Here is a 26,448-nt window from a genome sequence, read left to right as displayed (position 1 = left end):
GAAGCAGCTCGATAATTGCAGCGCGCCGCTGAAGCATAAAGAAGGATGCCCTAAAAGAACGCACAGGCGTGCACAGGGCAAGCGTGAACTATAACAAGTTCTGTCACAGTTGTTACGTCTATGTGCTTGAGCAACGCGCTGCAAGTGTCGACAATGGAGAATCAGACGCTCTTAGATATTTCTTCTTCTTTTAAACTGCGGCGTGTGGGGTGGCCTCTTGCGTCTCCAGCAACACGGGGGCGTCTGATGCAAGGTGTGCCCGGTGTTCTTTGTTTTTTTTTTTCCTTCCACATCACGAGTGGGTACAGAAAAGGGCTACTTTGTCGTGCGCGTCTCAAGGGCAGTTTTCAAATTGAAAGACAATTAGGAGCGTTGCGTGATAGAAAACACGCTCACGCTCCTCCGAGATTTGCTTACCACCAGCGGTACATGGTGTATATAAATAGCTCGCCGTTATTTCGCCGGCGCATACATTGCGTGTGGTTGAGCTAACGCAGAGCGCTGGGGAGCGAGGATTTGCTGGTTCGGATCCGCGGTCGGGTGCTTCAGAATTTTTTTCTTCTTTCTTCTGCTTTATTTTTCTTTGTGCCTAATATATATATATATATATATATATATATATATATATATATATATATATATATATATATATATATATATATATATATATATATATATATATATATATATATATATATATATATATATATACATGCATATACATATCCGGGGCGTGACGGCGACTGCAACAAATATCAGCCGAGAGTGTCCATATAATTGCTATCGCAATAAAGAAAACGCCAGGCCTGCGCAGACAGTACCCACTACGTCATAAATAATAATGTTTGTGGACTTGGGAAGCACCCACAACGCCATTATTCGTAATTCCAGGGAGAAGCGAGGTGCCAGCTCTACACCTGTAAGGCATTATGTGCACTTTGTTGATGCTACGGCTGATGACGATGAAGAATTATGGCTGAGCCCTTTGTAATGGGTTACGACCCACTAGTACGTAATTCGCAGTGTGACGCCCGGTCGCTATTTCACTGTCCCACCACGCTATGTGACATACGTTAACGCGAGAAAAAAGAGAGAGAGAGAGAGGGAAATAACTTTATTGATACCCTGAGGAAATGGATCATGGGAGTCTTACGGTCTTCCTTGGCAACCAATACAAGTGTACTTGCGAGGAACCCACTACGCTATAAATCATATTTTAGGGGCGAAGCTCCTAAAGCCGTGGGTCTGTCCTTCCTCTGTGACCGGTTTGTAACCACCTAGTTGGGGCCACCTCTAGCTCGTGAGAAGCGCGCGTTCTGGTATGCAGTAGAAGAAGAAGACGACGTTGACGAGTGAGACTCTCGTGCGTGTTGACGTCACTCGTCAACGTCGTCTTCTTCTTCTACTGCATACCAGAACGCGCGCTTCTCACGAGCTAGAGGTGGCCCCAACTAGGCGGTTACAAACCGGTCATAGAGGAAGGACCTCTCTCGCTTCATTTCACGGACCATAAAGCCGTCGTAATGAAGGGACCTCGCAATCTAGCTGCCATGACAACGAAGAAATGAAAAGAACAAAACGAAGAAACGAAACAACAAAACGAACAAGAACAAAATAAAAGTTGATTTGTATAATATACGCACAGTCTTACGTCTTTCTTAATGATGTAATGGGCTAACTTTCACGGGAGAGTTACGGTTTACCGATGATCTCCCCCTCTCGAGCTTCGCCCAGTTATCATCATTCATTCCGTGGATATGGCGTGATTTTTTTTTTTTTTTTGTGAAGTAGGGAAGCAGCCACTATACCATTTTTCGTCATTCTGCGGAGAACATCTACATCTACATGACCTACCGTGGTACCCGCTAAACAACTGTAATGCATTATGTGTACTTTGTTGATGCTGTGGCTGATGACGATAAAGAATTATGGCAGAGCTATTTGTAATAGGAAGCATTCTACAACCCACTCGTTGCGCAATTCGCATTGTGTGAGGTCTGGTTACAGAAGTCGCGTTTTGTGACACCTGGTTATTTTACTCAGAGGCGTACCAATTCGTTCGCGAGTGGGGGGGGGGGGGGGGGCTGGCGTCGCCGACGCTATCCGCCGCTTGTATATATAAATATATATATATATATTATCATCGTATCTACAACGCCAAACTAAGACTGAGAAGTTTGCTGATGCAATGCTCAGATGAGCAGGTTAAATTTGGGTGTGCTTTTAAACTTCACGATAATATTTCCAAAATGTGATTAAACACTGCTGTGTTGTCGCGGTATAGGGCATCACTTATATATATATATATATATATATATATATATATATATATATATATATATATATATATATATATATATATATATATATATATATATATATATATATATATATATATATATATAGTAGTGGGAAAAGAATCACGCGGACCCCGATAGAATAAGGAATGAAGAAAGAAACTACAATTTTCGTTGGTTCGGCACTGTATATTTTCACTAACGTTTCGTCTGGTGGACCAGACTTTGTCAAAGTAACAAGTACATCGCGGTGGGTTTCCTTATAAACACGCTTAAAGTAGATAGTTTCAAAGAACTTATCGATAGCAAGAATGGCAACATAAGATAGCGGTCACACGCAGTCGACATAGATTCATGCGCGCACATTTGGGACTCGTGGCAGCGAAGTCAGGTTACAGAGTAAGATAGATTGCACACGCAGTTGATACGGCATTACACACTAGTGATATGACAGAATTATTGGATTGCACGTCACATGGAGGAAAAGGCGGGGGGGGGGGGGGATGACATCAGATCTGCGCTGTATCTATTTTTTTCGCGGGAGCGTAATCACATGCTAGCATTAAACTGCAAACAGCCTGAGATCGCAAACAGAAAATCTACGCAGCACTAAGATCAATTTTTACTTTTTAACTTCTCTTGAAGTACGCTTCAAACACATCAAAGTTAATACGAGAACTAAAAAAAAACCTAAAAAAACTAAAAAAACTAGAAAAACAGCACAGACACCGTACATGATGCACACAACTCAGTACGTATGCGCGTAGTCTGGTATGAAAGCTGAAAAATAGTGGGTGATTACCAACGTAACCGTAGAAGAAACACGAGCGATATTAGAAACAGAGCTGCCTATCCCGTTGAAGACCCGGTTATGATTAATAGTGCTTAGTGGGAACGCTTGTAAGTGTGCCTGTGCTTTCGTTGATACCGGATGAGACGGTGTTAAACTTATAGATTAGGTAAGACTCGCGGGCTTCACGATCATGATGAGAACGAAAGCCTGACTCAAGTATAGGGGCCCGAATATTTTCAAAAGAATGTCCAGGTAAACGAATGTGTTTTGATAATGGTAGGCTAGGAAGCTTATTGGAATGCGATCTATAGTTGTTAAAGCGTATTCTAAATGAAGTTTCCGTTTGGCGAATGTACTGTTTTTTGCAGACGGTACACTCAAGCATGTATATAACGTTAGAACTATCGCAATTAAACGAACCTTGTATGTTAATGTTTGTAATGGTCTTCATGACACTAAAATGGTCTCCATGACACTAAAATACTTGCATGCCTTCACAGCGACCACCAGTTGCCAAAGTTAGCCGTTCTGCACACAAACACTCCCCGAAAAAAAATTCCTAGGTACGGCCCTGTATACTTTCAGTTGCAGTATAACGATGTTGAGCTGTTTTTGCGCGTGTACAACTCTCTGGGAACTCATTGTTGCTGACAAAGAGGTAGAGAGAGAAATGAACATTATTAGGAACAGACACAATCCTTTGCAGGTAGGCAGCCTTCTTAGTCCAGAAAACCGTGGACGCTGATCATCTCCCTGGTGAGGTAGATCAAGCAACGGGGCAAACTTGAAAGCTGGGCTTCTCAATGTGCTCGAGTCCACTGCCTTGTTACAAGCCGCCACGATCGCTGCAGGCTATCATATGATCAGCCAAGTGAAGCAGGCTAATCGTATACTGAAGTGGGAATCTACTTTAGCTGTCCTGGCTAGGCACAACTAAAATACTGGACACTTCTGCACACCCAACAACTCACAGCAGCTTGGATATGGAGCAGTGGCGATGCTATTCGTTTTCAAAAAAAGAAACTGAATTTCCTGAAAAAGGAGAGCGTTTGATCGAGCTGTAAAACGTTTACTGGTTCTCGCCCATATTTGCGTCGCGGATTACTTAAACTTCAGGCCAGGCAGAACAAAATAAAATCATGACAGATTGCTGTAATGTTATAGAGCCCCTGCTGAGCGATAGCCTCCTCTGCAATGCTCGAGCGCAAGACGCACAAGCGTGGAATGGGCAGCCCGCACCGCAGGTAGCCTAAAGTGCCTGGTCAGGACACACGGAGGACAGTCGTCACAGCAGAATGTAGGACTAATTTTAATACAAAATTACGTTATTGCTGCGCTTAAGTAAAACTTTGCCTGACTTGTTAGTTACCGAGTCTGCAGCCGACAATAACCACTGTCGAAAGTGGGGGGGGGGGGCTCGGCCCCCCCAACATTTCTCAGTGGGGGGGGGGGGCTAGCGCCCCCCTTGCCCCCCCCCCCCCCCCCCGGTAGATACGCCTATGATTTTACTCTTCTACCACGCTATGTTACATATGTTAGTGTGGTTCCTTCCCGATATGAAGCCTGCATAGGGTCTTTTTGCAAAGCATTCTCAGACACCGGCATGGCTCTGGGGTAGAATACTGGGCCCAAGAGGGCCCAAGTTCGCACCCCGTTCCATCCTGGATATTTTTTCTTATTTAGTTTATTTCTTATTTCGCGCGATAGCGGTTACGGACACCGGCGGCGGCGGACAACTAAGGCGCCAAAAATGGACGTTTAAATGATCTCATAACAGCTTTTGCTGTAAAAATCAGCGTTGTTCGTGAGCGAAAATTGGAAATAGATGCTAATAAATAAATAGTACATATTCGCTTCGAGTGGGAATCGAACCCAGGTCTTCTGCGTGGCAAGCAGGTGTTCTACCACAGTGCCACTATTGCGAAAAAAGAAAACCCTATACAAATGTCATGTATAGTGCGAGGAGTCTCCTTAATTAACGCGCGTAATATTGCTTGGCAGAATTGTAGAATCGCACCCGGAGTCAGAACATGTGCATTGCGCAGCGAGTGGTTGGTTTTAAGGTCTACTAATGACAAAGCGCACAGGCATAATTAATCATCATTATCAGCAACAGAACCAACAAAGTGCGTGGGTGCGCGCGTTGACTTACGGACGCGTAGTGGGTGCTTCGCCCATTCGCAAGAGGAAGAATTATGCCGTAATGGGCACCTCGCAACTTCGCAGTAGGCATTCTAAAGTACTTTGAAAAGGCCAATGTTATGCGCGTACACGTTGTTGTTCTTGTGGAATGGTTGAGGTGTGCACCGCGAAGCGAAGCGAGGCTATCGATTGAGAAGCGGTTGCGAATGGGGCCCGATTACGCTATCGCGTTCTGCTCTCGAAGTCGAAGCTCACGCGTTCGCCAAGTCTTACTTTGCACAGAGATCTTGCGAGTAGAATAGAAGGGAAGCCTAATGTGAACCTCTGCCGATTTTCTCTCGCGGGCGCCTTCTATGCAGTGAATACGACAGCGACAACGGACGCCGACATGGGAGGAAGGAGTGTGATCGCGCTAGATTGCGCGCCGCCTTCCCGATTTCTGGCGCTCAGTTCCGCCTCTTGAAGAAAACGCAGATAAGGCGGGGAAGTCGTGGTACTCATTTCATTGTCGCGTTTCTATGCAGTATATTCAACATGGTGTTTTCTCTTCAAGAACAACGAAAAGGAATGACGGAACATCATCAATCGTCACAGGCCCTCGCGTAAGTATTGAGACCATGGTACGGGCGGTATTCTTGATAGTCAGAAAAATCTAAGCGCATGCAAGGCAGTGTGTCAGCTCGATATTCGTCCCCGTCTACCCGCCGTGCTTGTGAAGAATTAACGCTTAAATGGGATCGAAATGTTAACTTCAGTCAGTCACGTTCAAAAGCATGAATAGTGCACAAGCAAGAAGTACTGTTGCATTGACGGCAATGGGGAACTTCGACAAGGAAGCTACCGTATGACCAAATGGGAATATAGTCGTCAATGGGTACATTCAAAAACTATTTTCTTCCATAAAACGAGAATTGTAATGATTAAACTTGTCATATAAGAACTATTTATTTGCTTTCGTTTGAGGTATAAAGCTCATTTTTAATTGGAGCGCCACATGGTCTAAACTGCGTCTCAATGTAGACCTTAATTAATGATGATTTTCTCAAATTTGTGATTTTTGCGGGTAAAATTTAGAAACATCAGTGGGCTGAAGATATTTTAAACGCAGAATATACCTTCTGAGGAGCAAGTATTCATTACTCAGATATTCATACATATCGCAATATTATAAGCGAAAAAATGCAAACATAGAACATTTTGGCAAATTTTTTTGACGCACATATAGGGCAGAAAAATTGCAGTAATATTATTGAGCTTCGAACATCTTACCCCTTTGCTTAGTATTTGAACAAAATTTCGTATTGAAACAAGAAACGATACTCTCAGAATATTTTTTTCTGAGAAACAACACTCAGACGACATTTTGCGAAATTCGGAAGGCTCCCACGTGACCAAAAACTTTTTTCTCTCCGAAACATTCTAGCAAGTCACTGTTTTCGATGCAAGAAATCAGCGCGACTTTTTAAAATACATTTGAGGTGGTCGCCAAAATGGCTGGGACGTTTGGCGTGGAATGACCCAGAGGCGAATTTTGACTGCACCCACCCCCCTAAAAAATGACTAAATGAAGACGCATAGTAGGCTAACTATAAAAGCGTAACTAATTAGTATTTTAAATCTAACTTACAGCATTACAGCGTCGATTTCACTTGCGGTTTTAAAACCGAGTTATAGATACGAAGTCGTATCTACATATTAAAAATTCTTTGTATACCGCTTGTTCCTCGATACCATTGAAAAATGTGCCTTGTATACATTTTGTGTTAACCGTTTCTCAAAAGCGTCCTTCGAGAGGCGGAAGAAAAGAATGGGAGCTCCTTGATTATTATTTCTTCCTCCGAGACTTCGGTGTCAAATATCCGAAGACTGTGCAGATTTTCTGTTGAGCGGACAACTTATTATTCGGTTTAATTCCGCAATTACAACTAGTGCTGTTAATATGTCAAGAAGTTGAAATTGTTTGCAGTGTAATTTCATTAGTTAGCAAGCTAAGCATTGTTTGTTATTTGTAATACGAGCAACATTTTTTGGGATTTCGGAACATGATCGCGTCGCGTTGTCCCTATAGACGGCGGTCGCGCGACGCGCGACGCGCCGTAACTGGATGAGAAGACAAAAAATATTATCTGAAGAACAAAACTGGTCATCAAAATTGACTCGCAGTTATATATATGCTGTGAACCCCCATATCTTCCTTACATTGTCTGTTGGTTTCATTAGGCTGTGTCTAACAAAAAGAGACGAGCCATCGATCAATACCCCCTCTTTCGTGCAAACCCACAAGAACATTTTCTAAAATTCCAATAGCTTGCCTCGTAATTATATTGTGGTTTTAGCACGTAAGACGCCACCGTGCCGCAGAGTACCTAGGTTCCCAGTGCAATACAATGTTTTGCAGTATATATATATACCTCCCATGAGATTTGTACGCACGGGGTCTTAAAAATGTTCAGACCTCAAACCGCTGGAACCAGTAAAGTTATCCCTCACTCCTGGGCAGTAGCGTATCCAGAAATTTTTTTCGGGGATTGGTTCAACCATACTTTTTGTATGTTCGTGCGTGCGTTTAATTTACGTGCTTAGTCGCACTACACTGAATGTTTACCAGTTTGTTCCAATGGGTATTTAGTATATATAACCGTGAAGTCGAATTGGATAGCTAGTTTTGTTCGTCGGATATGATTTCCCGTTCGGTTACGGCGCGATGCACTGCATGCCGTCACCCCGTCGAGAAATATGGCGCGTGACATGCGCTTGTCCCGAATTTCGCGGAATGAAGTTAACAACTATACACATCCACGCAGGGTGGTACTCGGTGTGTGCACCATTCTCGCTTCTGTTGTAGCGAGTTCGAGAGGCGGCGAGCTACCTTGCCCAGACGGACGGGAATGCCCGCAAGAGTTGCTACCGCTGCCTCACTGCAACGCGTCTCTACAGGAGGACGGCCGAGTGAGGGCCTTGTGCAAGATTCTCATCAAAGCGGCGCCACAGCTGTTTTTTATACCTTCGGACCCCGAGGTCATGACGATGGACGAACATCTCGTCTCGGATGCCCTGTCGGATGACGAGGAGCTCGCTGTGCTGTCGCTCACGCGGGTGGTTATAAAGAAGTGGGACGATTTCCCGCTTAGCTTGGAAAGCAACTATGACGTCTTCGTAGTCAATGCGAGCAGCTTGCTGGAACAGCTCGCCTTGTATTCCTTTATGTTCTTCGTCAGGCAGCTCGAGCTCAGCATGACGTTTCAAAAGCCGCTAAAACTCGCAGTCGCGAACTGCTCGAAAGCTCGGGAACACGATGAAACCCGCTGCGATGTCTATGGTTTCAAGGGGCGCTTCGTAAGCAACGACAGCTTACCCGCCATGTTCGATAAGATTCCCGATATCGTCCTGACTCTAGTGCTAATTTTTCGGTGGAACGTGGAAGATGCCGTCACCTCGGAAATAAATATCACATTGTCTGAACGCGTCAAGAGCATTCCGTCTGCCGTAGAGATTATTGCCCCCTTTCGGGTAGCGCGCCTTGTTCTCTACAGGTGCAACTTCAAACACATCAGGAACAAGGAGGACATACCGCAGATGCGCTATCTTAAGCAACTAGATTTTGTCCATGTTCCCATCGCTGGTGTGCATGTCGACGCATTCGACCTGATACCGGACATTGAGAGCATATCTCTCGTCGGAACGAACCTAGCTTTTATCCCCGAAGGTGTGTACAAATTGAAGAAACTTCGTCGGTTAAATATGGCGGCGACAGTGACGTCACCGAACGGGACGTTTCGATTTTGCCCGGGTATATGCATGCAAGCGAGCTCTCTCAAGGAGCTGATCTTTGCGGGGACTGCTGTAGAGGATCTACGCGACGGTATTTTCTGCGCGTTTCCTAACTTGCAGTTTCTCGATTTGAGTGGTTGTTCGATCAAACAGTTGTACGGTTCCCCCTTTCAATGCTTGCAGAATCTTCGTGAACTGGACATGCAGTCAAACCAGATCGCGACGATCAGTGAAGAGGCTTACTCAGGCTTAAATCGGTTGGAAATCCTTAACTTGAGGCACAATTGCATCAGCACCGTTTCCGGCGCTGCGATATTCAGAGACCTCAGCTCACTCGAATCATTAGACCTATCCTTCAACAAGATTAAGTACATCGAACACTTCTCCGCCGACGCAGCGTCAGTAAGGTTCCTAGACTTGTCGCACAACAGCATTTCCAAATGGTCGCCGCCATTTTTTTCCGCGATGCGTGGCTTACGTACGCTCCTGCTGTCGTCGAACTTAATTTACACGATCGACAGCGATGCGGTTCGGGATATTCGGCACGTAAAAACGATTAATATTTCAGCTAATCCATGGGACTGTGGTAGCTGCTTGTTAAATAACCTGCACAATCTCTTAAACAGCAGTGCGAGACTTAGCGCCAACTACGTGGTTTGCAAAGAACCGGAGAGATACGTTGGTTTGCGCGCAATCGATGTAGAATGGAACGTGGGTGTCTGTGGCCCTATAGATTTTTACACGGTAGTGTGGGTGCCGTTACTTTTCACCACCCTCGCGACTACTGTCATTAGCTACGGACTGTACACGAAGCGGTGGTACATGATGTACGCGCTTTTGTATTTACGGGCAAAGATAAAGAACTACAAACGCCAGTCACACTGCGGCCGTTTCATGTGGGACGCCTTCTTGTGTTACCACGCCTCCGATGCTGCTTGGACCAGGAACGTTCTTTTAGCAAAACTTGAGTCTCCGCCCATGCGGTATCGCGTTTGCGTTGCCGAACGAGACTTCATTCCAGGAATCCCCATAACCGAGAACATCTGTCGCTGCATCTCTCAGAGTCGAGTGTCCCTGTTCGTGTTGAGTTCAGAGTTCTGTCGAAGTCGCTGGTGCATGTTCGAGATGATGCTCGCGCAGCATCGTCTGTTCGAGTCGGAGAGGGACGAACACATCGTGTTCATCAAGAAGGGACTGATTGACGAGTCCCAGATGTCTCCCATGCTGTCGTATCTCACGACGTCGAGAACGTACATTGACGTGCCCCAAAGTGAGAGCGACGAACGCCTTCAAGACATATTTTGGCTGCAGCTCCAAGTGGCGCTGCAGCAGTAGACACTGGGCACAGGTTTTTCCATTCAACTTGTCTGAAGTGAGTCTCACCAAGACAGTAAGCCAGCGGTATTGTGCGCTTTATAAATGCCCCACTTACTGTTGTTTCGTTTGTTGAAAACAGCGCTTAAAATTTTGTTCGTGTGTGTGTGTTTCTACATACCTCCCTCCCTCTCTCATTCTTTCTTACTTTTCTGTCACCCCTTCCCCAGTCTAGGGTAGCCAACCGGATATTTATTTTTCGGTTAACCTTCCTGCCTTAGTCAAGCGGTTCTCGGTGCCCTTAGAGAACTTTACGCATTCAAATTTCAAAGCACACTCCGTACTTAAGTTCTTTTACTTGTTTTGCGTTATGTTTTCCGAGCGGTTTAAGCCCCCTAAGTTTGGATGCGCAAAAACTAGAACTCTATATTTGGTATTAATTGCATAAAAAAAGGCCGCAACCAGAGTGAATCCAGTTCCCTGGAGAAAGTTGAAAAAGCATAACTATTATGAAACCGAATATGTGCGCTAGATTACGTATTCCTTCTGAACGATGAAATGTTCAAGCACGAGACCTTTGAACCAAAACCAAAGCGCGACATCCGCAATAATACATTTTTCGTGATGCAGCAGTGCAACACTTGTAATAAGAGGTTGTGTTGGCGCAAACGATGACTCAGGCTGTAAAACTGACCGAGACAATAAATAATTATAGCACAAAAGAGATGCGGCACTTACAAATGACCAAATGAGCTGTGCGCGCAAGAATAAGCGTGTCAATTTAGGGGCCAGCTCTGTACTTTTAATTCTACAGAGGTAGTTAATGTCAGGTCGACAAACCATTCGACGGAGTGCTTTTGACAGTGGTGTACTGGTTATTGCTCCATTTTAATCGTGTTTTGTTTGGTTCCTTTGGCACGAAATGACAAAACCAGCGTGTAATCAAGCTCTGTTTTAGTCGAGGGCGCAAATCCACACCTAATGTCCTTGTTCTAAAGTTATCACAAACGCCACCCGATGTCTATAGTGTGGCAGCGCATACGTAATCAAATAATTTAAGAATCAAGTTATATGCTAATTAATCAGGGAGGAAAGGAAATGAACCAATTGCTCTCCGCATGCACGGCTTTCTCCACCTTTACATATATGTTGTTGTGGCTGTGCATTGTTTGTTATAAGCTGCTTGTGCAAGTTTACAAATTATATTTACTTTTCTTTTATTAAGTTTCCGGTGATTTTGTAATAAAAATAAGATAGATTGAATAAAAGTTCTGCTACTTATAATTGCCGCAATTCAGTACTCGCTCTCTCTCAAATGCAACACATGACATGCCCATCGATCCGGTGGTTGCCTACAAAAACAATTTCTGCGTTTTACACGTATTTAAATAGAAAGATCGGAGTCGGCCTAGACGTAAAGCTTACTCTGAAGCGGTTGTGCTGTTTTGTTCGCACTGTTGTTTTGAGAGTCGCTCTGTTGCTTGGAATGCTATGTAGTGCAGCGCATATTATACGCATATGCATGTATAATATACATCATAGCTGTGTTTGGAACATTGTACATATGCGTCTTAAACAGCAGGTGACCCACGTAACTCGTGCGACAGTTTTAAAAAATGATGCAGTGGCTTAGCTCGGCTATGCCAGGATAACGTAGCGTTAGCAAAGGTTCAGCTAATTATTTTTAGCTTTCCTGATTGTCTAGGATTAGCTTGATTATCATGCTTACTGCTGCTCCAATGACACACACACGGTATACGTATTATGTGGCACATGTATATTTATTTTGCCAGGCAACTACTTCGGGATCCGATGAGTTAAAGGGACTGTCTACCGCTTGGAAAAAATTTTCTGATTGTGGTGAAAATGAGAAGATCGTTCGTCACATTGGTGGCAACGAGCATGCGTTTGTCCCATAAAAAAAGGAATTATATTTTTAATTTGATGTTGAAAATCGTGAAAGAATGACTGCTAGCGTCACCCAACGGCGATGTGGTTCAATCTATGGTAGGACAAGAAATCATCGCAGGTAAACTCATTTTGCTTAAAAAACAAACATGTATAACTTGAAATTGTATTTTACGCATTTGAGGCAGCTTTCGGTTGCGTCAGAGAGTAATTTTTTGCTTTTTTTTGTCATGTGTCCAGAAAGGCGCCCGGCGGCGCTGCTGGCGGCGCTGCCTTCGATTGCGTCTGCTTCAACTCATGCGCTATCCCATGCGGCCTTCCGCGCTGGTCGTATACTGTGCCGCTGTATCGTTGTTAGGATGTCTCACATGTGCTGCGCTGTGAAGACGTGCATTTATCGTCTCTTTTTGATGAATCAACTTGGCTTGGATTGAGGCAGCAGTGCTAAAGTAAACTCATAGGCTGTGATTACAGCAAAACAAGTGTTCTGTAATCGTATAATAAGGCTTCATTTAACCGCTAGCGCTCTGAAAACGACTGTTACATCTATTACATTAGTGTTCAGCGAAAATAATGTAATCCTACAGAAATCACACGTGCTTTCGGTTTTAATTTTTACCTTACCGGCACTACAATCGTCATCGCTTCCCCCAACCAGTGTTGTGGGCATGTTTCACGCCAATGGAAGGAGACCGAACGCAGATAAAAAACTCTGTTTTAAAAATGTCTACTCACTTTCCAGAGAAACCACTCCAAGGTTGAACACTTCAGACTGTATTCTTTTGATTGTGGTACAAAACAGAAAAGCGATGAAGGGCGGTAGACAGTCCCTTTAAGCTTCTCCGCGCTTCTCCGCCATTGAGCAGCATTTGCGCTCTCCTTCTCAATGGTCATACCACACTGGCAAACGCCAGCCATAGAGGCGCTATCAAGCGGCTCCAGCGCAGTGTCAGACGGCGACTGCACAGCGAAGGCGAATAGCTGCGCGTGCGCCGGCGCCAATACGTCTGCCAAGGCTACGACGTCACTCCTCTGGAAAGCGCAGACCGCCGCCGACGGAGTGCGCGGGAGCTGCCGGCTCCGGTGCGTGACATCACTGATCCTCACGCATGCGCAGCACGGCTCTTGAAGATCCACGCGAAACTGGCTCGGCTAGGCCAGTGTAGCTAACGCTACAAAATATATCGAAGAAATGCCACGCGGATATTCCGCGCGGCACAGTTTGTGTGTCGTGGCCTCCGCAATCAGCTCCGACGGCACGCTGATCGCGGAGGCGACGTCTGTGTACTGCGGGCTTCCTTCCCGGCTTGGCAAAAACAGTTCTGTAGCACTTATAAGGCAGCATAAAGCTGTGTAGGGTTTTTCCAGTATAGCCAACAATTTTCTCAATTAGGCTAAAACACGTTGGCAGGCTAGTTGGTTTGAATCCATGAATTACACATTTCCGCTAATTATAATATTTGAGAAGTTAATAATATTAACTATTTATGCAATCAAGCAAAATACAAGACTGATCTGTAGGAGGAAAAGCTTTATCATTAATCAAGGTAGAGCAAAGACTTGCTACAAGTTACGGCAAGAGACATCATCTTGGTTCTGTCCAGCTAGGCGGTGCTTACATATTCATAAATTTTGGCTCAAGGACCTGGTAAATGGTATGTTTGTATTATGCGTATGTTGCATGCGCAAGAACATTAGAGTTATTTATAAGTGTATAGAAAACCTACTGAGAGGAGGAATTGTTATCGCGAGAATAAAAAGATGGAGCACCCAAGATACCCAAGGAATACGCAATGTACACTGCACAGAAAAGGTAAGTGTGGTATACGGAACAATTTCTGCTGCTACACTCGGTTACAACCAGACTTGTACACGTTACAGAAAATAAGTAACCGATTACAATTACAATTACTTCCATTAAAATGTAATTGATTACAGTGGTCAATTACAGCCCTAGAAAAGTAACTGAGTAATTACAGAAATATAATCGATTACTTTTGCGTTACTTTTCTTTAAAATTTTATTGCCGTAAGACAATAACACAAGTTTACTCAAACTACAGCGAACTACTGTGGCTTGCATGGAGAGAAGGCAGGAGGCTTGCGTGAAGACTGGGAGGCTTACTGTGCCTTCTGTGATACCGTGTTACACGTTGTTAACTTTCAACAGAGGTTGTTTTTCAAAGTTGTCGTCGCTTATTCTTCCACGTTTCCTCTTTAAGAGGTCAGCTGCTTCAATGAACGTTCTCTCAATGCATGCGCTGGAGGGAAAGACGGTGTTATAACGTAGGAACACCATGTGCACTAGCACATGGTGTTCGTAGTCGCGCAGTGCTTTGATGCTAGTGTCCAAGCTTCTATGAAGCTTCGCTGTTGCTGGCGCTCGGGTAAGGAAAAGGTGAAAAAATAGGCTCTGTAGGGACACCTTGTCTGACAGGACAGGGAGTCCCTACAGAGCGCTCGCATATTTTTTTGGGACGAGAACTGCCGTAGAAGACTGGCTACAACTTGATTTAGGAAAAAAAAAGGTAATTGATTACCGGTAATCAATCACAAGAAAATCTAATTACCCAGCATGTTACAGCTTCGAAAAAGTAATTACAAAATTAAAAGAAAATGTAATGGAGAACATGCAATGGATTACTTGTAACGCGTTATGTAATCCTCTGGTTACAACCCAAGAAAAATAAATTTAAGCTCCTCCCACAGAACAGCGGCGCGCGTGCCCTTCAGCTGTGAAAGACAGTATACTGTTAGCTGGCTTCTGCTCGAATTGTCGGTACTTTTCCTCCGCTAATATAAATACTACGAGTTAAAGGCTCGTCGTTACCACATAAAGCATTGCGTTTGGCTGAGCAGCGATGTGAGAGTCCTTGCTGAAATTTACCAGGACGTTTTCGACCTAGAACGAGCGGCACAAACGTGCCTCTGTGTGGGAAACTCAACTGTCTGGAATACCCCGGAAGTGCTTGGCGTCCCGAAAATGGGACAGCGCTCTTGGATGGAGCATTTATACAAATTCTCTGTCGGAGGGACAGCAATGCTTGTGACGTTTTTTGTTACGCTGTAACCGAGTACACCGTCGACCTCGTTCAGCCTACTATTACCAGACCTCCTATACATTATCCGGGGCATGCCAGGGCACAGACATGGTTTGCATGGTAGGAAAAAAAATTGCTCGTGCATTTATTTACATCAGGTACTCACGGAACAAGTAAAGTAATTCTTTGACGTGTCAAGCAGTGTTGCAATGCCACTCGCATTTATTTTTTTTTTCATTCGAAAACCATAGTCGTGTCTCTCGACCTAGAAATGCATGCCAAATGAAATTGCTCATAATAAACGGTTTGAACGCGTTGAGGAAAAGTACGTTGGTTTCACCATCAGAATAAGTTTAAACTCGAGTAAAATATATTAGAACCCTAGTTACGCGCAACGTGCAGTCGCTCAGTAGCCGGTTGATAAACATGCAGTCCAATGTATCTACGTTTTGGTGCCTGAATTAAGTCAGTGTTGCAAATGAAGACGACCCTGAAAATGCGACGACACTGTCTAGTTGTCCTCGACTTGTTACTGCTGAATCGTGGAAAGCTCGACCTGTTGGTGCGCTTGAGCGCGAAATGACAACCGCAAATCTAGTGCAGTCCGGCTTTTATTTCGTCTTACCGGCGTTTTACTATGTTCGTCTCAATGAACGTCATTTCTTGCACGTGCGCTCAAGTTAATCTACGTAACCACGCCAGGATAATGAGTGATTGCTGACAGTCACTAAAGAGACGCGCCAAATTCCTTCAGTACAAAGAGTCGCAATGAACGCGTATAGATGCGAATGATGAATAAATGGTTTGTAAAATATACAGTTAACAAAGCACTCTCCAGCAATTTACATGAACAAAAATAGCACCGTTTGCCTTTAAGGTGTACAATGCACTTAGTGATAACAGTAGCATATTACCCACGTGACTAGCTGCAGATAGTTCAGTAAGGTCAGTAGACGAACACATGGTCAGGGGCGTAGCCACGTTAGGGCACACCCGGGCCCGTGCCCCCCCCCCCCCCCCCCCGAAATTTTTTTTTGCCATAGCATACAGAGCAGAAAATGACACTCGACCACATCTGCCTGCTCGTCCCCACTACAGATCAAGGAGGTGCCCCCCCCGAAAAAAATTTCTGCCTACGCCCCTGCACATGGTGGCACACTTTTGTTGAGGCACGGCCACCCGATGGAAACGCATCATCAAGCGGCCGCAGCTGAGGTCGACTCAATAACGCATTAGTTTCCATGTTAACGGGAGTAAGGATACCGAAGTATCTGTGGCAACTACAGCGCAGTGCTGCAGGTTTACATCAGCAGCACCAGATTATAATGCCCTAGTTTTCCCTTACTGCCTTGCAGCCACAGTCGTCAGCCCCCGGGAAGTGAGCCCACACAATATCAGGCATACAAGTACAGGTTATGGCGTAGAAGGTAAGAGAGTAACTGGCGTGTTAAAGAGCGCTATTTACCACTCTAGGGCCGCGCGAAGCTGCAGCCAGAAATAGTCGCGTACACTTTCTTCGGCGTCCTCGGGCGGTGCTTGGACGTAGGTTTTCGTCCTTAGCAGGTAGCTCAGCAGAGGGCACAGCGAGGAGTCGTCCATTGGTTCCCGGCGTATGAAGATCATCTGGTTCTCCCGTTCCGACTCGAACAGGCGATGCTGCGCCATAGTAAGCTCGAACATGCACCAGCGACTCTCGCAAAACTGCCTGCTCAGCACGAACAACGACTTACGGCTCTGCGATATGCTGCGGCACACGTTCTCAGCGATGGGCAGTCCTGGAATGAAGTCCCGTTCCGCGACACACAAACGGAACCGAAACACCGTCGACTCCAGGGTGGGAACAATCTGCTCGCGCACCCATTCGGCATCCGCATTGTGGTGCGAGACGAAGGCGTCCCAGAGGAAGTGGTCGGCAGAATGCATTCTCCGGTAAGCCTTCGCTTTGATGCGGAGGAAGAGCAGGAAGTAGCGAATGTACCACCTTTTCGTGTACACGGCGTATGATGTCACTGAGCCGAACAGAAAGATCATAATGATCGGCACGCCTATCGTGACGTAGTAGTCTGGCGGTCGGCATTCCTGTTCAGTACGAGGAGCGGCGTCGACGACGAGGATATTGGACAGTGACTTCTGATGGGCGCTGCAGACGGCACAGTCTACGCAGCAGTGGTTACGGCCGGTTTCGAGAAGGAACAGCTGCACGTTCTTAATGTCACAATTGGTGCAATCCCAAGGGTTGTAACAGATGTGAACGTTCGACACGTTGGCCACGTCGTTGTACATGGTGTCGTTTAAGACGTGAATCTTGTTGCCATCCAGGCGTAAGTGATCGAGATATGTCATGCGGGAGAAGATGGGTGCCGCCCACCCCGATATGTAGTTGAGTGCCAGCGTGAGCTTCGTCACTGGAAGATTGACGAACATTTCCGGGAAGAGCACGTCAATCCTGTTATCGCCCAGATGGAGAATGTCCAGACTGGCTAGCGGAGCGAACACCGGCGTAGGATCGTGAAATGCTATCCTATTTTTGGTAAGCTTCAGTGCCGTTAAGCTCACCAGTCCTTGGAAATTTTCCTTCGTTATTGTTGTGAGTTCGTTGTTTTTTAACTTTAGATTCCGTAGGCGTCGGAGACAGATGAAAGGGGAGCCGTACATTGCTTTTAATGAACAAAGTTGCAAGTTCAGGTTTTCAAGCATAGGAAAGCTGCAGAAGGCACGATCAGCCAACGAATAGAGCGCTGTACCTTTCAAGTTCAAATTTGTTATCGAATTGTTTTTTATAGGGCTTGCAGCAACAATTGAGAAAGAACCATTAGATCCAATCACAGTATGCTTAACGCTTAGGCTTTGAAGAGCGTCAATAGAAAAGATCGCTTGAGGAATCGAGGTCATTCTGGACTTCAAGAACGATAACTTTTGCACGCCCATGGGAAATCGAAATGTTGCATTATAGACATTTTTCAATGGAGTGTCGTGAAATTTAAGGTGCTGCAAATTTGGCACCAGATTCAATTCACTCATCGCGAACGTGTCGAACGAACAGCCATACAGTAGAACCCGCGTAGCATTTCTGAAGGCGTCCCGACTTCGTAGTATTTCGGATAAATTTTTATAGCTTCCGAGGAACGTGAAATTTGTGACAATCGTAGAGCCTTTGATGGCCTCTCCAGGCGTCTCAATGGAAGCGTGGCATGTGCTCGGTGATTCGTTGTATGATGTGTTAGGCTTGTTAACCAGACCTTCATTCTCCGCGACCGGAATAAACATCTTTATATTACAGCAGTATGAGTTAAGTTTATGTGAGCAGTATTTATCGGTATGATTTCTTCCGCACTCACCAATTTGCGCTGTTATGCACTCGTTAAACTGCACGATGCGTCGAAGTTTACTGAAATCATGCGCAGATGGTGATGACGTTTCATTCTTGTTATGCTCGTTACAGTATTCGAAACTAATATTGCGGAGGTGCTCGCAGGTCACCGAACTGTGTTCATGTACTGTCCACAATGACAGGTTAAAGCGCAGCGTCACTGTAGCTTTTATGAGACCCGTTTTCGGAAGGCTTTTTGAGGTCGCCTTCTCGATCACGAAACACTCGACGTCCGCCTGGCTGTTGTTTTTTGGCGTTACCCTACAGTCCTGCAGTAATATAGCTGAACGTGCTTGCTCGTGGCATGGTGAGTTCGTCTGAGCGGCGACCACAGACAGCAACAGGACACCGAGTAGTACTCCTGCCTGCATGCCTTCCTGTGAAAGTAGATGTAATTATATTAGAGCTCAGGCTCACATGCACTCACGGTAAAGAGTAAACATAAAAGTGCTGTTGATCAGCGCAAGTGGTTGCAGTAACAAGCACTCGCGTATGTAGCGCTGCGTTTAAACTGACTGTTCCTATCTCTCATGGGACACTCAGTGCCCGGAGATAGCGAGAGAGAGAGAGAGAGAGACGAATTTCAATGAGTGCTGTAGGTTTGCCTGACACTTTGTCCGGCGTGCGACTCCAGATGACATGAGAAATGAAACGATACATTGCACAGTGCACATCGTACAACTAAGCGTCACATCAAGTACAGTGTCACCCAAAAGGTCAGTGGAGGTTCTGACCCGCAAGTTTGTAAGAACGAGATACACTTCGGCGCCGGCGCGTTGACAAGAGACCGTGTCATAAACAGTTCTGCTGGGCAAGATGGAGTTTTGGATTCAAAATTACCGGCATCAGTAAGTAACAATAAAAACTTCTCCAAATAGTCTTCAATATGCTGAAGTTACGTGAACGTGGGAGATTCTGTGTAGTTCGAGACCCTTTGATTTGGAGGGTATATTGTTGTGCGGTCATGCACGAAGGTGTACTTTCGGCGATGTACACTACGGGGACAATTTGTCGGATTCCCGTGATGGACAAGATAATGGAAGATAGTTGGCTATTGTGTCACTTTTTCCCTGAATGTTATCGCGAGGGCTGCATTGTTCAGTGTCGCACAACACGCTGTGCCTCTCGCTGCTACCGTCCCTCTATGTAACGCATTTACAGAAACAGAATCGTCAATACTATCCTTTAGATGAAGATGTTTTTAAAACTGATTACCTCCGTTTTTTGGTTGTTTCCTTCTATTTCTTCAGGGAGCTATGCAGCCACTAATCATTGTAACCGGAAACCACTGTACAGGCCAGAGGGAAAAAGAAATGCACGCGGTACAATGGGCTCTCATAGAAAGCCGTTTTTTTTTCGGGGGGGGGGGGGGGAGGACTAACGTTAAACACGTCACATAAGCAGGTTCAGTGAGGATGCACATTAGGGCGAGTTGGTGAAAAGTCATTTTGTCAAGAATAGTGCGGAATGTTAAGAGAGGACAAAACGAAGAGGAAAAACACAGGACGAGCGCTGACTATCAACTGAAAGATTATTGGAAAAAGTAACGTGTATACATGGAAGTTGATTACAACTGATCATGCGCATTTATGATCACTTGTAACTTGTTCACTTGATCAAGATACGTAAGCTCTTTATCATCAAGACCAGTGTTCTTTATAAAAGCAAGAGTCAGTTAACCGAGAAATAATAGAAGCGTACAACATTAATAAGTTGGGAAAGGGATGCGTAAGCCAAGCGTTCGTATCTCTACACGATAAAGAGCTTATGTATCTTGACAACTCATATCTAACCACGTGCCCACGTAACTGCTGTCTCTGATTATGTGAGTGTTCCGGACATGTCATCATAAATGCACATGGGCAGTTGCAATCAATGTATATACGTTACTTTTTCCAATAAACACTCTCATGTGTTTTTTCTGTTCATTTTGTCCTCGTTTAAAATTCCGCGCTGTTCTTGACAACATTCAATGACGCTTAGCAACATTGGAAACCGCTCAGAAGATATTACAGTGACCTGAGTTTCCCGAGAGAGCAACATCAGGGAGAGCAAATGATAGTAGGAGGAGGCATAAACGTGTATGGAAAAAGAAACCGCGAGAAATATTAACCGATTCTCGTATCGGCTGATGGGCAGTGGCAGCGAATGTCGAACACACCTTATTGAGGCTAAATCAGAGTCGAACGACGAATGTGTAATTAAGACACTGTTCTTGGGAAGGTAAGCTTACTACACCTAAGATACAAAGGGAAAACAGCATACAAATGGAAGCGTGTTTTCACTCAGGTTTTGGGACTGAGCGCTATATACGATGCTGACACCTACATTATACCAGGCGCAAGAAATATTTGTTAGTACGCAATTACGAAGTCTGCACACGCGGCCACCTAACAGCAAGAATTGGTGGACCGCATAATAAAATCACATAAATGTGAATACCCAATATAAATATGATACTGATGTAATCATAAATATACACAGAATTAAGGGTACACTCTTAGAAAAAAAGTTAGTAAATGGTTAGTAAATGCTTGCATTTACTAGTTTCGAGCGTATTTTACTACCTTCGCGAAATCTGTTTACTAGCCAGCAGTTAGTAAAGGTCGTAAAGTGCTGCCTTCACTAACCAGAAAGTTTACTTGGTGTTTTTAATAAGGATTCAATGGGGGCTAGTTGGTACTGCATCGTTCTTGTTCTGCGCTAAAAAAAATGTAACAGGGGACGACACAGTAACAGGGGGACGACACAATTGCGCACGTCTGTGTTCCTGTGTCGTCCCCCAGTTACATTTTTTAGCGCAGAACAAGAACGGTTGGTGTTTTTAACTAAGTAACTACTAGCAACCCACGTTGCCAGATATTTCGTAGATGCGCAGTATACGTTGGCGTAATCGTGACGGTCTTTAGCAAAATTTAAACAAACTTTAATTTTATTGATTACCTTGAAATTAAAGTTTCGTGCTACGTAATGGCACGCATATAAGCAAATATAAGGGCACACGATAATGTGTAGAAAACATCAATTATTCTTCTAAATTATATGGTTGCTAACCAGTACACGGTGTGCTATCCCAAAGTAGGAGCATAAATAGTCTTCAAACCGCTGCTAGAGTAGATATCGGCTACGTAAAAGTCTTGCTATTTTGTGTGTGCTCTTGCGTGTGTGTTCTCATTCGTGATCAATTCATGCCTCTATGTATGTTGCTGTGATGTGTACTTACCATGGTAATTACATGAAGTAATTAGCGGCCGTTAGTTAGTGTACGAGGACAATGCCACTTTGTTTTTTTTAATCCTTTAGGTACTATTGTAATAGAATCGATATGGCAATGCACACGCACATATAAACAAAATAGGCGTAAACCTCTAATTGGCTAAATGTAGTAGAGTTAATACGGTTAGTAAGTTGCTAGCGCGGTTACTAACAACTTAGTAATGGACTAGCCATTCGAGCTAGTCCTATTCACTCACTAACTAGGTAGCAAGTTCCACTAACCTGCATTTTACTACCTTCACTTACTAAGAGGCTAGTGTATTTTGTGACAAGTAAACTGTTAGTATTTAGTTAGTGAATATGCCGACCTTTTTTTCTAAGAGTGTAGAGCATTCAATGGCCCTCTCATAACTTGTCGAGGCGCGATAAGTTGGACACGTTATATTTTGTATTATCTGGTGAAATAAAACACACTTTCTGGTGTCATCAGCACGGCGATTAAAGACATGCATATAAATGCTACTCTACCAATTTCGTTATCATTGTCAATAAATAGTCAGTCAAACGTACCGCGCTCGTTTCGCAGCTATAGACAGACCAACCTGCACGCTTACCTCTGGGTATACTGCTGTAGCGTTCCTTTTGCTGAAACGTGCGAGATCGTAGGGTCCACAGGTGAAACACCATTAGGGTTGTGAGCACCTGCCGCATTTGCGAGAAGACCTTCCTCTTCGCGTGGTTGAATGCAGGAAGCTGACTCGTGACGAGATGCCGCGCCACTAAGTGCGCTTCGTCGACTCTCACATGAAGTGGCGCACCCTCGTTTGGCGCATCCGGCGCCGGACGCTCATGGCAGACGCAGACGCGCTGTCGGCAGGCGCTTGCGGTATGGGACGACGCCTGCTCCGTTTTTATTCGGCTCCCGCGCTGATTGCTTTGTTGGCACGCGCTGTGGCGAAAGCCTCTCTTTGCCTTTCTGTCGTTATACAGGCAGCAGCTGATAGGTGAGTACGAGGGTGGACTATCACCCCCGTTTTCCAGAACGTCCCTTCTCTCAACGCTTTACCTTGACTTCCGAAAGTCGACGGGAGCGCCGTCTCTAGGTAGAACAAGTCGCTGCGTATCAGCTATAATCTGCAGCAATTCGTGAGAAGCGCGGCGTCAATTTCAGTCGAACATCGGCGCTGAGCTCGGTCAAGTGAAGGACGAACTTCGAGTCGAAGCTTGTTTGAGAATACGGGGGTCAGCCGCTTTCCCGCATACGCACATACAATTAATAGAAAATGGTGGCTTAATCTGGCATATGTTAAATCGCCTGATCGACCAAGAAATGGCTGCACATTTTCAATTACAGAGTAGCCCACAATCAGCAAGAAAGTATTAGGGAAAGAAACAAATAAACTAATGAAAAAAATAAGGAACAGTACGTGCAGCCGCCGCGGTCTCTCATTGGCTCTTGCGTTCTGAAGTTGAGCACGGAGCACGGTTGAGCACAGAGTTTGGTCAAGATTATTCCGGATGCCCGCTCCGGATAACGCCTTTTGGCATTATCCGGATAACGCCTTTTGGGTATTACAGGGTTAAGTTAATAAATGCCTGTAATGCCCAAAAGGCGTTATGCCTTGAGAAAAATTGTGGGAAAACACTCACAATATTTACTTTTCTTGTAGTGTTCATTTTAAGAAAAAAAAGGGTGAAATGTTATTTCGAACATAACTTGATTAATCTTAATTAAAATAATTAATTACGTTGATTAAACGAGTAACTCAGTGTAACTTCATTATAACATGTTAAATATGCAATAACGGCTTTTCCATGAAGCTTTGACTGGTTTTTCTTACCTTTTTTGAGGCATTATATTCAATGTATCAAATATGATACAGTGGGCTTTACAGGTTAAGACATCTCTCCTATAGTCCGATCTTTGAGACATGAAACTCCCTAATTTGGTTATTATTTTTTTATGCGATGCTTAAAATAAACCTCTGGCGGCACCTGACTCAGATGAACATTGTCATCCGAAGGTTGACGGAACTAAAGGAAGCGCAAAGTAGCAAGATGAAGCGACAAAAGCAAGCTTGCTTCGATTGGGCGTAGCCTGAGCCGTCAGTGAGCGCGAGAGACTGGCGCGCTTGCTTCTAGGACAGAAACGGATGTTGACTGACGAAGAAATATCCGCTCGCTCTCTTCTCCGGGCGAGAGACGGAACCACGCGAGGAGTGAGCCAACGGCGCGAAACTCCGTCGATCGTCCAAGCAACCAGAGCTAGCGCTGTACCAATGCTGCCATTTACTCCCGCGGTCGCTATATATAGATGCTGTTTACAGGCACAAATATGAGAAAATAGGGGAAGCGGCTGAAGGAACAGGATGCGGCATTCACCGGTTAGTTGTTTTAAACTCTGTTGCGGGAACGCATGGACAGACCGTTTACGCAAACGTGCGTTGAAGGAAGACAGCTATAATAACTATTGTGCAGCAAACGCGCGAGGGGGAGACAACCACTTAGGTGGACAGATGAGATGAAGAAGTTCGCGGGGACAACGTGGCTGCAGCAAGCACAGTACCGGGTTGATTGGCGGTACGTGGAAGAGGTCTTTGTCCTGCAGTGGGCGCAGTCAGGCTGATGATGATTACGTAGTCTAACGGATCGTTAAACGCTGGGAAGCGAAAACAACATCGGAAAGCGCGATGGTTGCAGGTAAGTTTGCTTGAGCCGACGGGTCCAGTTTTTATATATGTGGTGTTTCTTTTTTTTTTTTTCTACAAGAGCCAAATCCAGAAACCGAAACTGGGTAACTTTCACGATAGCGTAAAGCGCGCCAAAGTATTCTTCAGTTTTAAAACAATTGTAATCAAAATGGGGCAATTACTGATCGTAACGTGGACTCAAAAAGTCAGTTTCGAATTTTTTAAAAAATGAGCCAAATCCTGCACCTGTTCGAATCAAATCGAGCCAGATCCATTAAACCAGCGCTACGTCAACAATCGTGACCTAGTTGTTCTAGTTGCTTTGCTACCGTGCTTTCGTTCCACAATTAGTTTTTCTTGGGTGAGTTGGTGCATACTGAAGGACATGATGTTGTAGGGCAAGACTCGAATATAAAAAAAGTAAGAGGCTGACTTTCCTCGTTCTTTCTGCCTCTTAGTGTTTCTTTTCGAGTCTCGCGCTACAGTATCACGTCGTTCTTTCGCTCCCAGACGGTATATTTGAAATAGCTAGAAGACAACTGAATTGAAGATATTTGGCACTGATCTATTCCTTGAAGAAGGAGTGATCCGAAACGCCGCGGCATAAAACAAGCGAAGAAGAAGAAGAAGAAGAGATGAAGCATTAAATTAAAAGAAATTAAATTAAATTAAATGAAAATTAAATGAAATGGCCGATGCTTTAGCGCGCGCATCGCTAGATCTCCCAATAATCCAGGTTCTTCCAGTGGCAGAATATTTCACCGCAATCAGATACAGAAAATTGACAATTCACACTGATAGGATGGAAACAATAACAACGCGGACGGAATACAAACATCTAAACTTCCCATGGAAGTCTCATTGGAGCCATGCCCCGCCACGGTGGTCTAGTGGTTATGGCACTCGACTGCTGACCCGAAGGTCGCGGGATCGAATCCCGGCCGCGGCGGCTGCATTTTCGGTGGAGGCGAAAATGTTTGAGGCCCGTGTACTTAGATTTAGGTGCACGTTAAAGAACCCCAGGTGGTCGAAATTTCCGGAGCCCTCCACTACGGCGTCTCTCATAATCATATGGTGGTTTTGGGACGTTAAACCCCAGATATTATTATCTCATTGGAGCCAATCTAGACAATCTGAAGTTACGATCACCAGATTTCGATGCTGTGTCCGCCCATTAAACCTATACTTACACAGAGCTGGTCTGACGATATCGCCCCTATGTCAATTCTGCGAAGAATTAGAAAATATTGCATATTTCTTTTTGTCATGCCGCAGATACTGAATTATTAGATCACGACTGCTCATTACTCCGCTGTTAAAAATAGGCTTAATCTTAACTGAAGAAATTGTTCTAAGCTTCGGAGCCTCAGGGTTGGGATACTGCCATAGGGATGCCTTCAATGCCGTGTGTAATTTCATGCAAACCACTAAACGTGTGCCATTTTAATCTTGCCTTCAAAAACGCTCTTTATTAAAATGTGGTTAAATATATCTAATCTCATCAAAATTGTTCTGATCAGGTTAATACGGCTGTCTGGAATACGAGCTGAATAGCATAATTTTTGAAGTCTTAATTTGATGTCTTATTTATTATTGCCATTTCTACTCTTACTTTTCTTTTCTTTTTTTAACCATTTTACATTCTTCGAATAAGATTTTAAGCTTCAACTACATATTCTTGGCCCATCCCCCAGAGTGGGTACGTGCCATAGAACAGAAGGCAAAACAAAACAAAACAAAGCATTTTTTAAAGGTCTGCAATAGATGCCAAGACCAAGAAAACGCTGCCGACAGTCCAGAATGGTGCGCCTTTTGCCTGGAAGGACCACTCGCTCTACAAGTCTAGTCAACGCCATTACGCCCATGCAACAAAGGACAGCACCGATACAAGCACAAGATGGTGTTAA

At 44.7% G+C, this 26,448-nt stretch overlaps 2 protein-coding genes across 2 annotated transcripts; one reads left to right on the top strand and one right to left on the bottom strand.

The window, feature by feature from the left end:
• The first annotated feature begins 5,708 nt into the window (after window positions 1-5,708).
• Window positions 5,709-10,338, top strand: LOC119393249 (toll-like receptor 2). Its single transcript, XM_037660174.2, has 2 exons — window positions 5,709-5,834; window positions 8,037-10,338. The coding sequence occupies exons 1-2, from the start codon at window positions 5,767-5,769 to the stop codon at window positions 10,336-10,338; spliced, it is 2,370 nt and encodes a 789-aa protein (XP_037516102.1). The 5' UTR covers window positions 5,709-5,766.
• Window positions 10,339-16,417: 6,079 nt separating this feature from the next.
• LOC119392767 (toll-like receptor 2 type-1) lies at window positions 16,418-18,329 on the bottom strand. The gene has a single exon (XM_037659723.2). The coding sequence runs from the start codon at window positions 18,284-18,286 to the stop codon at window positions 16,727-16,729; it is 1,560 nt and encodes a 519-aa protein (XP_037515651.2). The 5' UTR covers window positions 18,287-18,329; the 3' UTR covers window positions 16,418-16,726.
• Window positions 18,330-26,448: the final 8,119 nt, after the last annotated feature.

This window comes from Rhipicephalus sanguineus, chromosome 5 (genome assembly GCF_013339695.2).
Source record: "Rhipicephalus sanguineus isolate Rsan-2018 chromosome 5, BIME_Rsan_1.4, whole genome shotgun sequence".
NCBI classification, from domain to species: domain Eukaryota; kingdom Metazoa; phylum Arthropoda; class Arachnida; order Ixodida; family Ixodidae; genus Rhipicephalus; species Rhipicephalus sanguineus.
This window is presented reverse-complemented; position numbering and strand designations above follow the sequence as displayed.

Coding starts and splice junctions, on each gene's coding strand:
- LOC119393249 (XM_037660174.2), top strand. CDS start 5,767: ATGGTGTTTTCTCTTCAAGAACAACGAAAAGGAATGACGGAACATCAT. Junction 5,835..8,036: donor CAATCGTCACAGGCCCTCGC/GTAAGTATTGAG, acceptor ACATCCACGCAG/GGTGGTACTCGGTGTGTGCA.
- LOC119392767 (XM_037659723.2), bottom strand. CDS start 18,286: ATGAGTGAATTGAATCTGGTGCCAAATTTGCAGCACCTTAAATTTCAC.